The sequence below is a fragment of the Rana temporaria genome, chromosome 2 (assembly GCF_905171775.1).
Source record: "Rana temporaria chromosome 2, aRanTem1.1, whole genome shotgun sequence".
Taxonomy (NCBI): domain Eukaryota; kingdom Metazoa; phylum Chordata; class Amphibia; order Anura; family Ranidae; genus Rana; species Rana temporaria.
The window spans coordinates 344,088,000-344,103,682 of NC_053490.1; the positions used below are offsets into that span (position 1 = coordinate 344,088,000).

The 15,683-nt window shown below is 46.0% G+C and overlaps 1 protein-coding gene across 7 annotated transcripts in view; it reads left to right on the plus strand.

The window, feature by feature from the left end:
- The window catches only part of LEMD1 (LEM domain containing 1), a 376,965-nt gene that overhangs the window by 327,392 nt on the left and 33,890 nt on the right, over positions 1–15,683 (plus strand). For 6 of the 7 annotated variants that reach the window (XM_040337551.1, XM_040337546.1, XM_040337545.1 and 3 more), the window contains one exon: positions 5,031–5,108. The exons of the other annotated variant lie outside the window; for it this stretch is intronic. In XM_040337551.1, the coding sequence (XP_040193485.1) occupies positions 5,031–5,108 (78 nt within the window). The remainder of the gene's footprint in view (positions 1–5,030; positions 5,109–15,683) is intronic. 7 annotated transcript variants of the gene reach the window in all.

Sequence of the window (15,683 nt, forward strand, 5' to 3'; positions counted from 1 at the left end):
AATATTTGAAGACTGTGTGGAAGATTGGGCCAAACGTACACCTGAGCAATGCATGTGACTAGTTTCTCCATTTAGGGTCGCTTCTTAAAGCTGTCATTACCAACAAAGGGCCCTTTCACACGCATGAATCCCGTGAGGATCCGTTCCTTATATATCCGCTTGCTCAGCGGGGATCGCTCCATTGATCCCCGCTGACCCGGCAGATGACAGTGCGGTCCCTGCACACTGCAGGGACCTCCCTGTCAGATCTCCGCTCTCCTCTATGGTGGGATCCGATGAACACGGACCATCTGTCTGTGTTCATCCGATCCGCAGACGGATGGAAAAATAGGATTTTCCTCCTTTACATAGTTAGTCAGGTTGAAAAAAGACACAAGTCCATCCAGTTCAACCACAAAAAAAATAAACAAACAAAATAAAAAACACAGTACAATCCCATACACCCAACTCCATACCCACAGTTGAAGAGGAAGGCAAAAAAAAACCAGCAGAGCATGATCCAATTTGCTACAGCAGGGAAAAAAATTCCTTCCTGATTCCCCGAGAGGCAATCGGATTTACCCTGGATCAACTTTACCTACAAATCATAGTACTCAGTTATAGTATGTACATTTAGGAAAGAATCCAGGCCTTTCTTATCTATTGAGCTGGCCAGAACCACGTCTGGAGGGAGTCTGTTCCACATTTTCACAGCTCTTACTGTAAAGAAACCTTTCCGTATTTGGAGATGAAATCTCTTTTCCTCTAGACGTAAAGAGTACCCCCTTGTCCTCAGTGTTGACCGTAAAGTGAATAACTCCACACCAAGTTCACTATATGGACCCCTTATATATTTGTGCAAGTTGATCATATCCCCCCCCTTATTCTCCTCTTCTCAAGAGTGAATAAATGTAGTTCTTCTAATCTTTCCTCATGGTTTCCTCAAGGGGAACTGCATGCTTTGACTCTGGTAAAAAAGGAGTCAAAGCTGGTGGTGAACTGCTAGAGAGTAATGGTGGTGGATTGCCGTATTTTTGGCCGTATTTTCCGGCGCATAAGACGACCTTTTGGATGCCAACAAATGCATCCAAAGTCGGGGGTCGTCTTATACGCCGATGACGGTCTCCGTCAGGCTGCAGGCATCCATGATTTAAACACAAATTTTCCCAGCAGGAACTCTGTTCAGTGTTCCGCCTATCACGAATGCCTTCTCATTCTCGGACGAGAGGACATCCGTGATAGGCGGAACACTGAACAGAGGCCCTGCTGGGAAAATTTGTGTTCCGCCTATCACGGAACAGTCTGAGGAGAAGGCGCGGCTTTTGAATCATGGATGCCCGCAGCCTGGAAGCCAGAATCTGCAACAAAATAAGGTAGGGAGATAGTCTTGGCCAGCAAAGTGGGGGCAAGTGATGGCACAGTGGGGGAGAGTGATGGCACAGTGGAGGCATGTAATGTAATGGCACAGTGGAGGCATGTAATGTAATGGCACAGTGGAGGCATGTAATGTAATGGCACAGTGAGGCATGTAATGGCACAGTGAGATTTGAAAAAAGACTGTTTCTGTCAGCGGTTGTTCCTGTCAGTGGTTGTTCCGGCTACCACTGAGCTTCCAGAAAGACTAGTAGGAAGGAACCAACATTTTTCCTGGAAAAATAGGGGGGTCGTCTTATACGCCGGCAAATACGGTAGATTTATTGTGTTCGTTGCACAGAGGTGGAAAGAATATTCGATCTAAGGATTTTCTTTTTTTTTTCCTAGTTTTGAAATGTTTTTTTTTTTTTTTTCGTTTATGGAAAGAAGTGAGTTGTGTTGATCTACTTGTATATTAAGAGACTTTCTTTTTAGTATTGTGTTTTATGTATTTTATATTACCATTTTAATGATGATTGCGCGTTACTAAATTTATCATCTACTAATTGCCAAGTACCATGGTTTTTCCCAGTTCTTCAACTTGACCAGCCATACTTGCTGCATGAGTTCCCAAAGAACGTGTCACACTATAGGCAGTGCAACGGCTCTGAAACCGGGGAGCTCTCTGTTACTAAATCAGAGCACACAGGAGTGTGAAAAGCATTACAATGCAGAGCCCAGTGCCTGACCAGAGAGTCTTCAGAGACTGGGTCACACCACAGTCGGTGTCACAGTTCTGGACCTGGAGTGCACTCTATGGCTAACTAACACAGTAAAAGAAAGAAAGTTATCGCTCCAGGTGGATTGTGTTAGGATGATCAGTGTGGTCTCAGGAGATGAAGGGTGCTGGCAATGCACAAGGCAACAAATGAAAAAAGAAAATATGGACAGCCGCACTCCAAAAAACCTTGATGGTTGTCTTTATTTAAAAAAAGGAAAAATGCACTACAAGTCACAGCACACTACACAGGAGTAAAACGGCTGATGTGTTTCGCACTATAAATTAGTGCTTAATCATGGCTTGATTAAGCACAAATTTATAGTGCGACACGTGTCAGCTGTTTTACTCCCGTGTAGTGTGCTGTGACTTGTAGTGCATTTTTTCTTTTTTTAAATAAAGCCAACCATCAAGGTTTTTTGGAGTGCGGCTGTCCATATTTTCTTTAACTAACACAGTACACGGGTTTGGAAAGCACCACAAGCAGAGCCCAATGCCCAAAAGTATTATTTTAGGTAAGCCCTGCATTCTTCCGTTCAGAGTGTTTCTTATATGGTCCCCAAACTACATGTGACAAATTTTTGGGACCATTGTAATTTTTACAGCGATCAGTGCTATAAAAACGCACTGATTACTGTGAAAATTACACTGGCAGGGAAGGGTTAACCACTAGGTGGCGCTGTAGGGGTTAAGTGTTTCATAGGGAGTGCTTCTAACTGAAGGGGGGATGGGCTGTGTGTGACAGGACAGTGATCACCGCTTCCGATTACAGGAAGCTGTGTTTACTGTCCGGTCACTAAGAAGAAGGGGGAAATGCTTGTTTACATAAGCATTTCCCCCTTCTTCCTCACCATGACACGATCGCGGTTATGCCCACGGACTTCGGGCCAGATTCACGTAGATCTGCGGTGGCGTAACGTATCGCATTTACGCTAGGCCGCCTCAAGTTTTACGGGCAAGTGCTTGATTCACAAAGCACTTGCCTGTAAAGTTGCGGCGGCGTAGCGTAAATCCCCCGGCGCAAGCCCGCCTAATTCAAATGATCCAGGTAGGGGGCGTGGATCATTTAAATTAAGCGCGTTCCCGCGCCGAACGTACTGCGCATGCGCCGTCCCTAAAATTTCCTGACGTGCATTGCGGTAAATGACATCACAAGGACGTCATTGGTTTCAACGTGAACGTAAATGGCGTCCAGCCCCATTCACGGACGACTTGTGCAAACTAAGTAAAATTTTCAAATTGCGACGCGGGAACGACGGCCATACTTAACATTGGATACACCACCTAGGGGGCATGTATATCTTTACGTCGTGTATCTCTTACGGAAACGGCGTAAATTTACTGCGATGGGCAATCGTACGTTCGTGAATCGGCGTAGCGACTCATTTGCATATTCTACGCCGACCGCAATGGAAGCGCCACCTAGCGGCCAGCGTAAATATTGCACCCTAAGATACAACGGCGCAGGCCGTCGTATCTTAGGCATGTTTAAGTGTATCTCAGTTTGAGAATACACTTAAACATACGACGGGCTTAGATTCGGAGTTACGTTGGCGTATCTACTGATACGCCAGCGTAACTCATTGTGAATCTGGCCCATCGAGTCCGCGGGACCCGCGGTTGGAGTCACGTCGCTTGCGCGCCTCCACAATGCCGCTTCTTAAAGGGGGACGTGTATATATACGTTCTTTTGCCTGCCCGTGCCATTCTGCCGACGTATATCTGTGTGCTGCAGTCAGCATGTGGTTAAGGGTCTCTCAAAGGACAAGGGGGCACTTTTCATCTGAAGTATGAGGTTTAACCTTTATATATGGAAAGTCTACTTCGCTGTAAGATGTGAAATGTGATTTTACACAGTGGGAGCTGATCTGCGAGTTGCACAGGCCACACGCCAATCATCCAGCACAGAGGCAGATTGTCATTCTATCAGTAGGGAAGGCATGGATCCTGTGTTCTTGTAAAGCAGGGACATGAATTCATGCCTTCCCCTAGTAAAGGCACCTTCCACAATGTAAAAAAAATAAACGCTGGCTAGGCACAACGTTAACCCTTTGAGCGACCCTGATGTTAACCCCTTCCCAGCCAATGTCATTAGTACAGTGACAGTGCATAGTTTTATCACTGATCACTGTATGTGTCACTGGTCCCCAGAAAATGTCAATGTCTGACGGTCTGCCGCAATATCGCAGTCCCGCTATTAGTCGCTGATCGCCGTCATTATTGATAAAAAATAAAAACCATGGACTATTTGTGGGGAAGAAAGCATATAAATGTAATTTGGGTACAGTGTTGCATGACTGCGCAATTGTCAGTTAAAATAACGCAGTTCCGGTAAATCCGAAGTGGGTAAAGAGCTTGATGCACTCCTAAATGAACAAAACATAACGGAGTAGTAACATTGTGGATCTAGGGAATATCCAATTGCCTTCTGTGTGACTTGTTCAAAAGAATCTTTCGCAGATCTTTATTAGAAGTTTTATAGGCCGGGAAAGAGCTGGGTCACATGACAGCTGTATATCAATTATGAAAAAGTACTTTTTTTTCCCTGTTGAAATAGAGTGCAGAGCCTATTCCATAATGATGTACTTCCTGCCCCAAAGCCTCATGTCATAAGTCGCAGGAGGCTTCGGGGATGTGTATATCCCACTGCGCATGTGCAGTGCAGTAGCATCAAGAGGCCAGCTGCAGGACCTGGAAGACAGCCAGCAGAAGGCTTCACAAGACAGGGCATTGTAGCTGCTTTCAACAGGTGGCAACGTGACAGCGCTGGATTCACTGGCAGGGTGAATATTGTTTGTTTGTTTTTTTACCCACCTTCAGAAGACCAGGTAAGAATGGGTTATTTAAATTAAACCTGGAGAGGTACAGAAAAGGATTAAAAAGAAAAAAAAATCTAATGGAGCACATTTTGTTTAAGCAGATGGAGCGGAGATCTTCGTTGGGCCAACCTTCAGGGAACAAAAATAAGGATGGTAAAAATCAGGCTCTGAAAAGTCAGGTAATGCTCTGTTTTAGGCTAGAATTTTTGAATCGAAGATAAGCAAATGTTCTTGTCTAAATATATTTGGTGTGTGGTCTTACTTGAGTTTGGTGTGCTTTGTGTATTTCTTCCAGATCTGTACAGTAATACGATGAGAAACCTTCTCTGTGCAGGAGGTCCATGTAGTGAAGACCGGTCAATGCTGCTTTCTCTTGGGCAGGGTGACTGGTCTTGTCTCCACCCACTCTCATAGTTTTCTACAGGCAGCCTGTAGTAGGTGGAGCATGTTGGGCCCTTCCCACAGCTGTGCTCTCGGCACAGGATATGTACAGTACAGTGATGTCACTGCTACATTTACAAGTTAATATCTAGAGTGTAAATGCATTTGGTGCACACAAAGTGGATTTATTATTTTTGTGGCTATTGAGGAATATACTGTGTATAATGTAAAGTTTCTGTGCCCTGGAGTTCAACTTTAACTGATTTGAGCCATTGAAAAATACCTTGCACCCTTAGAACCCACATCATTACACAGAGCAGCCATAGTAATTAATGTGGGTTATACACCACATATAGGTGAATGGACACTGGTACACTCAAGACAGGAAGTCCCCCCCCCTATATAATCCCTCCCACACAGAAAGTACCTCAGTTTTTGTAGTGGAGCAATATATATCCCAATGAGAGGGGAGGGACCTCTGTATTTTACAGGTAAGCTGTTCTTTATCGTACATCACGGGACACAGAGCAGCCATAGTAATTACTATGTGGAATGTCCCAAAGCGAGGCCCTTTACTGCTGCCTGCAGCACACTTGCGCCCAAATGTGGCATCCTCTTGCCATCTTACATCCACCTAATATAATTTTGTGAACATATGCACTGACGACCAATTTGCGGCCTTGCAAATCTAAGTCATAGAAGCCTGGTGATGCACTGCCCAAGAAGCACTGACTGCCCTGGTAGAGTGTGTTTTAACTTGAAAAGGTGGAACCTCCCTTTTCAGGCCGTCAGCCTGAATAATAATCTGACAAATCTATTTTGAAATGGTTGATTTTGATGCTGCCTGCCCTTTCCTGGGGCCATCTGGCAGCACAAACAAAACATCCGTTGAGATGTCGCCTTCATTAATAAGGAATGGGAAAGGCCGCCAAAATCCTTGTAGTTCCTCAGTGCCTGGGGTTTCGGTACCACTTTGAGGAGAGCTTTTGAAAAAAAAAGTATTTTCCTCAAGTAGTGGTGCCCGGGTTAAAAAGGGGGTGACCGCTCTCAAAGACCATACTGATAGGAGGTCCGAGGCACTGACCCGCCCCATGTTTATCATGCTGGGGTGTGCATCCTGGCCTGTTGTGGCCGCAACCTTGGTGTCTCAGGCACTCACTAAATGGGCAAGTTTAGTTTCGGGTTTTGCACCAGACTGTGGAGGAGCACCGGCTCCCTCCCTAATTTGTTAAACCGGCCGACCAGTTGGTCCTGGGCCTTGTATATGTCTGTGATGCTAGACAAATGCAGCATCCTTGATGTCCAGAGCCTTTGTTTCGGCGGTGGTTTTACGCCGCCTGATTTGGCTGAAATGCTGGTCTGCTGACCAAGCATCCAAAAAAGCCCTGGCTGATTTACCCTTTAGGGGTGGGAGTTTTTTTTTTTTTTTGGTACCTTGCTGGATGACATTAAGGAGGTCACTGGGGGTAAGAGCACTCTCCTCCCTCAGTCCACCAGGGGAAAGGAGCCACGCAGTGAGCCGGGTCCTTCATGCCCCGCTCAGAAGCGGTATTTTTTCATCAGTCAAGGCCCGCGGGTAAACCCTCCCAGGCCGACAAGGGCTCAGCTGGGGAACAAATGTCCCTGGGTGCGTAAGCCGAACACGCCAGCACCCAAACCCACCAAGGTATGTAGCCTTACCCCTGCCCGTCTCAGGGGTAGGGGGACGGCTTTGCAGGTTCACAGCTCGGTGAACCTCCCTGCTCTCCGACCAGTGGGTCTGCGAGGTGGTCTCTTCGGGGTACTAGGTAGAGTTCTTTCCAAACCATCAAACAGATTCTTTACCTCATGTCTCCTTCTGGCTCGTCGGTCTGCCCTGCCAGGGGCAGGGCAGGACTTGCTAAGCTGCGGGGTGATTTGACCCGTCCCGCAGGACGAGAGGTTTCAGGGATTTTATTCAAATCTGTTTAGGGTCCCGAAGACAGATGGGGTCCATCCAATTTTGGACCTCCAAAGCCCTAATTGCCTTCGTGAGAGTAAGGGAGTTCCGCATGGAGTCCATTCGTTCAGTGGTAGCTATGCTCCATCCAGGGGACCTTCTGGCGTCCTTGGACATCAAGGACGCATACTTGCATGTCCCAATTTGCGCAAGTCACCAGAGGTTTCTGCACTTCGTAGGGCTGCAACTAACGATTATTTTCATAATCGATTAGTTGGCCGATTATTGTTTCGATTAATCGACTAATCGGATAATCTTAAAAAGTGTGGTGTATAATTTAGTTAATATGTAAATAATAAAAAAAAGGCAATTTATTCTTAAATATCCATATGCAGTGGTAAATATAAATAATCAACTACAGTAATTGTAATGCCTTCTATTACCTCCACTTTCTCTGGGTTCAGATGCTGATCTTCCCTGCACAGTCTTTAAAGTGATTTTATTTATTTTAAACAAACTTGTTATACTTACCTGCTCTGTGTAATGGTTTTGCACAGAGCAGCCCAGATCCTCCACTTCTGGGGTCTCTCACCGATGCTTCTGGCTCCTCCTGCCTTCAGAGTGCCTCAATAGCAAGCTGCAAAGTATAGTATAGAGCGCCCGCTATAGCAAGGTAAAAAAAAGTCTGCCTTTTAGATCTACTCACTTCCAGGACTACATGTCCCATGAGGCATTGCTCCTCACACTTTCACATTCACAAATTCTCAGGCACTTAGTGACATGTATGGATGGTGTACTGAGCTGTATGTGTGCTGCACTGTATTTTCTGATATGTAAACAATGCATACTATATGCAGGCCAACTAATAAACTGGCCAATCGATTATGAAAATAGTTGACAACTACTTTCATAATCGATTAGTTGTCGATTTAATCGATTAGTTGTTTCGGCCTTAGCACTTCGCGTTGGGGGAGGACCACTATCAGTTTGTGGCCCTTCCTTTTGGTCTAGCGTCAGCACCAAGAGTTTTCACCAAGATGCTTGCACCGATCCTTGCTGAGACAACGAGGCATTGCCATCGTGGGCTACTTAGACGATCTTCTTCTGAGAGCAGCTTCTGGCTCAGAATTGGAGAAGGGTGGGTCTATAGCCAGCCAGACCCTCCTAGAGTTCGGGTGGGTGTTAAACATTCAAAAGTCGGTCCTGGTTCCGACTCGGCAATTGGAGTACCTAGGGTTGATCCTGGACTCCTTGGTCTGTCTTCGCCTAGAGAAATTGCAGACTCTTCAGTCTGCAGTGAAGGTGTTGACATCACGCAAATGGTTGTCTCTCCGTTTTTTGCATGCGAGTCCTGGGCCTGATGGTAGCCTCCTTCGAGGCGGTCCCGTATGCCCAGTTCCACACGTGTTTTGCTGAAGTAGATTCTTTGAATAGAGGTAGAGTTCATCTAGGACCCCAGTCACCTAGAAAAACCAGGGGAAATAGGCAAGGGCTATTGGACTATATCGGTACTTGGGTAAATCAATTTATCAATAGAGTGTAATAGAGATAAAAAAAAGTTCAATTTATTAAAACATAAACATAACATAAATGACTTGAGAAATACACCGTATTTTAAAATTACAGAGATGGTGGTGTAAAACAATTAAAACAATTGATTATACAACCAGCCAACACCTGATGAGGATGGTATAACGAGCCCAAGTTGCGGGCAACAATCAGGCGGAGGGGGTCATATAGATCAGGCTCTCAACTAGTTTCGCTACTACAGGGGTAGCGTCGTCAGGAGATTTTGGGTCTGTGAATATAGATTCACTCCTTGGGGGAGCCTAAACCCCACGTAAAGACAAGATACACACCCGGCCCTGGGACACGCTACTGGATCTACCGACTCTAGTGGCTTTAACCCTGTACCTCATTGCTGGCACCCCTTAACCGGGCTCTCCCAGAAGTGTTTTTTTGGCGGCTCCTCTGGCTGGTCTTCGCCTACTACTAAATAGGTCCCAGGGCAATTAAGTGTTTTGATATTATACGGTCAATACAGATTTCCACCTTGCTGGGGGCAACTCCACCACCATCTATAGCCTACGTGAGACCTTGTCTTTACGTGGGGTTTAGGCTCCCCCAAGGAGTGAATCTATATTCACAGACCCAAAATCTCCTGACGAAGCTACCCCTGTAGTAGCGAAACTAGTTGAGAGCCTGATCTATATGACCCCCTCCGCCTGATTGTTGCCTGCAACTTGGGCTTGTTATACCATCCTCATCAGGTGTTGGCTGGTCGTATAATCCAATTGTTTTAAACCACCATCTCTGTAATTTTAAAATACTGTGTATTTCTCAAGTCATTTATGTTATGTTTATGGTCGTTACCCTCTGACCGAGAGAGATGTGGATCACATAAACACGGGACAAGACTTACAACATAAATAGACCTGAAGTGTGCCTTGGTGGTCTGGTCAGTATGCCAAGAAAAGGGGGCATACCCAAGGTAAGTAATGGGTAGTTAATTGAAGAAGGATATGCTGAGAAGTGCCCTGAAAAAGGGAAGGGCGGGAGGGTGTCGAATGCGATTGAATGCGCAGACTCACGAACATGAGGTGAGCTGGGAAGAGTCGGCCCAGTGACCTGTAGAACCGACAAAGAGCATGTGTGAGTGGGCTGCTTAAATACCCTCGGGGCTCCTCCCATAAACTCAGGCCACCATACTGGCCTTCTTATTTATGGTCGTTACCCTCTGACCGAGAGAGATGTGGATCACATAAACACGGGACAAGACTTACAACATAAATAGACCTGAAGTGTGCCTTGGTGGTCTGGTCAGTATGCCAAGAAAAGGGGGCAAAAGACTCAGATAGGGAAATAGTTTATATTGATTTCTTGTATTTATTGAGCCAGCTTGGTAAAGGCTTATGCCATTCCTTCATGAGGATTTGGGATGTATGTGGCAAAACAAGGAGACTTCCATCAGCCTGGTATCTTGATTATCTTGGGAGGCAACTGAGGCTGCTCTAATTCGGAAAGAATGTCCAGAGAACTGACTGGGGTTTGAAGCACAAGTTACTTAGGAGGATTCTGACATGCTTGAAGCACTGGCTGACACTCAGAGAGCTGGTTTAGAAAGGGTAGCAACGAGCTACCATCAGATTGGCTGAGTAGATGGAGCAGTAGTGGGTCGAGCACCGTCACTGGGCATCAGGCGTCGTTAGTCTGAAACAAGTTGATGTCAACCCCAGGGGCTGGTTTGTTGCGTTTGCAGACTGAGAGAGTGTAGTGGTTCGAAAGCGAGTCGGGTGGCGTTGGAGCAGTGTCTGACTGCCGGAGCCGCTGACTACATTCACTAGGTTGTAGGGAACCGTAGATGGCTGTTTGGGTGACTAGTCTGGGCAAAGCCCTAAACAGGGAACGAGTAAGGATTTCAGACATGTCCCTAAAGAGGGGACTCTTGAAAGGTAGGCGCTTGCCACTGACTACAGGTTGGTGCTTCTGTATGCCCTGTAGGAGGGACTTGACTGCATGGGCTCGAGAATACTGACGGTTTACTGGGGTCCTGCAGGGACAGGAAATGCTGGATGCCATCTAGATATGGCGTGATAGTATTGTGAGAAATGGTCCGCTGCATGTGGCAATACGATATGAAGGCTAGGATGTGTCCAACGTTGCCTATTGCTGCTCCGGGGCAAGGGGCCAAAAATGTGCGATTAGTGTTCCAAGCAGTGCGATAGGCCTTCAGTGTGTTGCGTGCCAAGGAGTGGTTAATAAGTTGGATTGCGTTGGTGAGATGCGACTTCAGTCCATCGTCAGCAATGTCCATGGTGGGACAGGGATAGTTGTTGGGTCAGCTCCAGGTTGTTGCTGGAAAAAACATCCATTCCAAGGTTGGAATAGGAAAGCGCAACAGCTGCTTTTTGCATTTGCCTGGAAAAGGTCTACATAAGATATTAACTGGTGACGGAGTGACAGCTGTGCGAGCCTGCGCAGGAAGTGATGGAGAGTGTCTTAGATCTACCTTAATTGATGATGTCGGCTGTGGCCTGATTGTCTGTGGTGAAGAACATTGTCTGTCCTGTTCAAGTGTGGTCCCAGACCTGAGCAGCTGCCACGATGGGGTGCAGCACGAGGCGTGATGAAGACTGGGTGAAGCAAAATTTTAAGAGAATTTCTGGGGGCCAAGGTTTGGAGAACCAGTGGCGGCCTAAAAATGGCTGCAAAAGCCTTTGGTGGCTCGGCTGACACTGCCGGGATGAAGATTGAAATGCTGTTTTATCAGGTGGGGAAGTTGTCCCACATAGCCAAGTCTGCTACTGATGCTTGGTCTAGTTTGAGAACTTGGACTGGATCTTGCATTGGTGTGAGAAAATCAAAACAATACACAGGTGCTCAACAAGATGATATACATGCACTCGCAGGCCAACATGCACTCGCAGGCCAACGTGCACTCGCAGGTGCTGGATGAAAACCTGAACTAACCGCAGGGAAAAAAACTGAGAAAAGATGAGTGGCCCGCTTGCCACTGAAGATGAATGGCCAACTGGGTGCCACTGTGTGTTTGTGTGGCTGATTGTTTGTCACTGAGGTGTTTTTGCAAGTTTAGTTTGTATTCGGGTTTGCACGTAGGTGCGTGCTGCAAAGTGTTTTATACTACTGCAGACAATATTGTGTGGTTGCAAGGGTGTCAGGTTGCTGGGACGATATTGTGTGGTTGTAGGGGCCTTGAGTATGAAGGTTTGTTTTGAGACGGCATTGCGTTGTTGCAAGGGTCTCAGTCTGGTTTGCTGAGACGATATTGCGTGGTTGCAAAAGTCTAGATGATTATGAGGTTTGTTTTGAGATGGCATTGTGTGGTTGCACGGGTCTCAACAAGTGAGGGGTTGCTGAGACGATGTTGCGTTTTGCAATGGTCTCAAATGAGTGTCGGCCGCTGAGACAACTTTGTATGGCTGCAAGGGTCTGAATGGGTGTCAGGTTGCTCAGACGATATTGCATTTGCAATGGTCTCAAATGAGTGTCAGGTTGCTAAGACGACTTTGTATGGCTGCAAAGGTCTGAACGGGTGTGAGGTAGCTGAGATGATATTACATTTAGCAAGGGTCTCAAATGAGTGTCAAGTTGCTGAGACAATATTCCCCTTTATTTTTTATGAAAACAACGGAATGAAACGCTGGTAAACATGAGTTACCGCATCTGGCAGTGTTTACAAGCTGTTTACAGGCATTGGCGTTTCGAATGCCTCTGAACATCCGTCTGAACCCATTTTTTTTTTTTTCGGGAAGGTTCCTAAACTCAACTGCCTAGAAACGACTATGAATGATCCTGTGTACATGTACTGATAAGATAACAGAGGAGAAATCAGGGGCGTCTGAAAAACACCCAACTGTTCCTAAACGTCTGTTTACCAACAGCAGTGTACATGAGGCCAAAGATGATTTGTCTGGCTGCAAGGGTCTCAATGAATGCCAGGTTGCTGGGGCGAGACTGCATGGTCACAAAGGTCTTTGACGAGTGGGAGGTTGCTCAAGACGGTATTGCGTGGTTGCAAGAGTCTCGATGAGTGTGGAGCTGCTGAGACGGTATTGTGTTTGCAAGGGACTCAACAATGGTGTGAGGCTGCTGAGACGGTATTGCGTGGTTGCAAGAGTCTTGATGAGTGTGGGGCTGCTGAGACGGTATTGCGTTTTGTATGGGTCTCAACAATGGTGTGAGGCTGCTGAGACGGTATTGCGTGGTTGCAAGGGTCTTGATGAGTGTAGGGCTGCTGAGACGGTATTGCGTTTGTATGGGTCTCAACAATGGTGTGAGGCTACTGAGACGGTATTGTGTGGTTGCAAGGGTCTTGATGAGTATGGGGCTGCTGAGACGGTATTGCGTCTGCAAGGGTGTCAGGCTGCTGAGACGATTTTGCATGGTTGCAATGGTCTCAACAGGTGTCAGGTTGCTGGGCCGAGATTGTGTGGTGGCAATTTTTTTTTTTCTGCACTTTTATATTTCTTTTTGCGTTTTTTTTTTTTTGCGTTTTTTTATATATCTTTATTTTATTTTTTTTGCGTTTTGTAAGAGTCATGTGTTACAAGGGTCTTAACAAGGGCTGCTGAGACGATTTTGTGTGCTTGCAAGAGTTTCGATGAGTGTGGGGCTGCTGAGACGGTATTGCGTTTGCAAGGGTCTCAAAAAGGGTGGCAGGCTGCTGAGACAATTTTGCATGGTTGCAATGGTCTCAACAGGTGTCAGGTTGCTGGGCCGAGATTGTGAGGTGGCAATTTTTTTTTTTTTTTTGCACTTTTATGTTTTTGTTTTTGCGTTTTTTATTTTCTTTTGCGTTTTTATACATATATTTCTTTTTTCGTTTTGTAAGGGTCATGTGTTGCAAGGGTCTTGACAAGGGTGTCAGGCTGCTGAGACGATTTTGTGTGGTTGCAAGAGTCTCGATGGGTGTGTGGATGTGGGGCTGCTGAGACGGTATTGCGTTTGCAAGGGTCTCAACAAGGGTGTCAGGCTGCAGAGACGAATTTTGCGTGGTTGCAACGGTCTCAACAGGTGTCAGGTTGCTGAGCTGAGATTACGTGGTGGCAATTTTTTTTATTTTATTTTTTGCGTTTTTATATATATTTTTTCTTTTTGCCTTTTTTTTTTTTTTTGCATTTTGTAAGGGTCATGTGTTGCAAGGGTCTCAACAAGGGTATCAGACTGCTGAGATGATTTGCATGGTTGCAAGGTCTCAATCAATAAGAATTGGGTTACTGAGAAAGGATAAAAACACCTGGTTTGTTTGTACCTTAAGCAAGCAGTATAAGGTAGAATGACAACGCCTGTTTGAATCGTAGGTTCCGCAGGGGCCACTAAAGAACGATATGGGAGACAACGAATGGTTGCAAATTGATAAGACATAAAGAATGCAATAACAAATCTTGCTTGCGACAGTGGGCCATGCGAGTGAGTTCGCGGCGGACTGTGGCTGGAGTGAAACATGTCGGGAATGTGTAGCGTGATGCCGTGCATGGGGCAAAACAACGAGGTTTGGTGTAGAAAATAGAACACGAGAAGTGCGTATCAATGCTTTGTAAGCTCCACTGCGGGAACCAAACATATGGTACAGGTGACACCATGAGTGGCTACGAATTTGACATGACAAACAAGCTAACGAATCCTACCTGGGACAGTGAACGTGCAACTGGGTTTGCTTTGGACTGGAGTGGATGTGCAACACATCCGAAGAGTGTGGTGTGGCGCCATGCATGACGCACAGGCAATAACTTTGGTAAATAAATGAGAGAGAAGAACCGTGTACAAGCAATTCGTAAGTTCCGCTGCGGGAACTAAAGCACACGACATGGGGGAAACAATGAATGACAATGGTAGAAAGTATGCAATGTATCTGATACAAAACGGTTGTAAAATGCATGAAATGAATCCGATACGAATCGATAGTAAGGAGTATTGAAGGAATCTGATACGAATTGGTTGTAGAGTGTATGCTACCCCTTGCTTTGAAACTGAACACCTACCAACCACCCATCCCCCCAGGCTAATCAAGTGCAGACAAGGCACCATGTGAGTCCAATTACCACCTCAATCTGCCAAAGAACCCATACAAACAATACATGCTAATCTCCAAATGGATTTACAAATGAATCGTATGTTTGGCAGAAAAAAGTTACAAATGTACGCCTGAGCCGAATGATGTTGGAACATGAGCAACAATAACTCAGAGGCAGGTTTTTTCCAAAAGGGATGCAGGATAGGAAGCATAACGAATTGCAAGATTGCACAAGATACGAAAAGGTTTGAATCCTACCTGCGACAGTATGCGGGAACCGCCGGCGAAGACCATGAAGGGAGAAGCCGCAAAGCGCTTGCGATGTCGAATGCGATTGAATGCGCAGACTCACGGACATGAGGTGAGCTGGGAAGAGTCGGCCCAGTGACGTGTAGTACCGCACACTGAACCGACAAAGAGCATGTGTGAGTGGGCTGCTTAAATACCCTGCGGGCTCCTCCCATAAACTCAGGCCACCATACTGGCCTTCTTATTTATGTTTTAATAAATTGAACTTTTTTTTTTTTTATCTCTATTGCACTCTATTGATAAATTGATTTACCTAAGTACCGATATAGTCCAATAGCCCTTGCCTATTTCCCCTGGTTTTTCTAGGTGACTGGGGTTCTAGATTAACCTCTATTCAAATTATGATAGGATGATGGTACTTTTACGTTATGTCTTTCTTTCCTTACTGAGAGGTTTCCTTATAAATCACTGAAGGAGATACTGTCCAAGTGGAACAAATCTCTTTTGTCTCTGGATCGTCAGATTCAGGTAAGCCACCTAGTCAGTCTCTCTGAGTTGGTGGCTGAGATACCCGGCTCTTCGGTCCGGGTAGTCGTTTCTTCCCTTCCAGTGGACGGTGATTACGACGGACGCCAGCCTCACGGGTTGGGGGGGGGGCATCTGGGGGGTCCA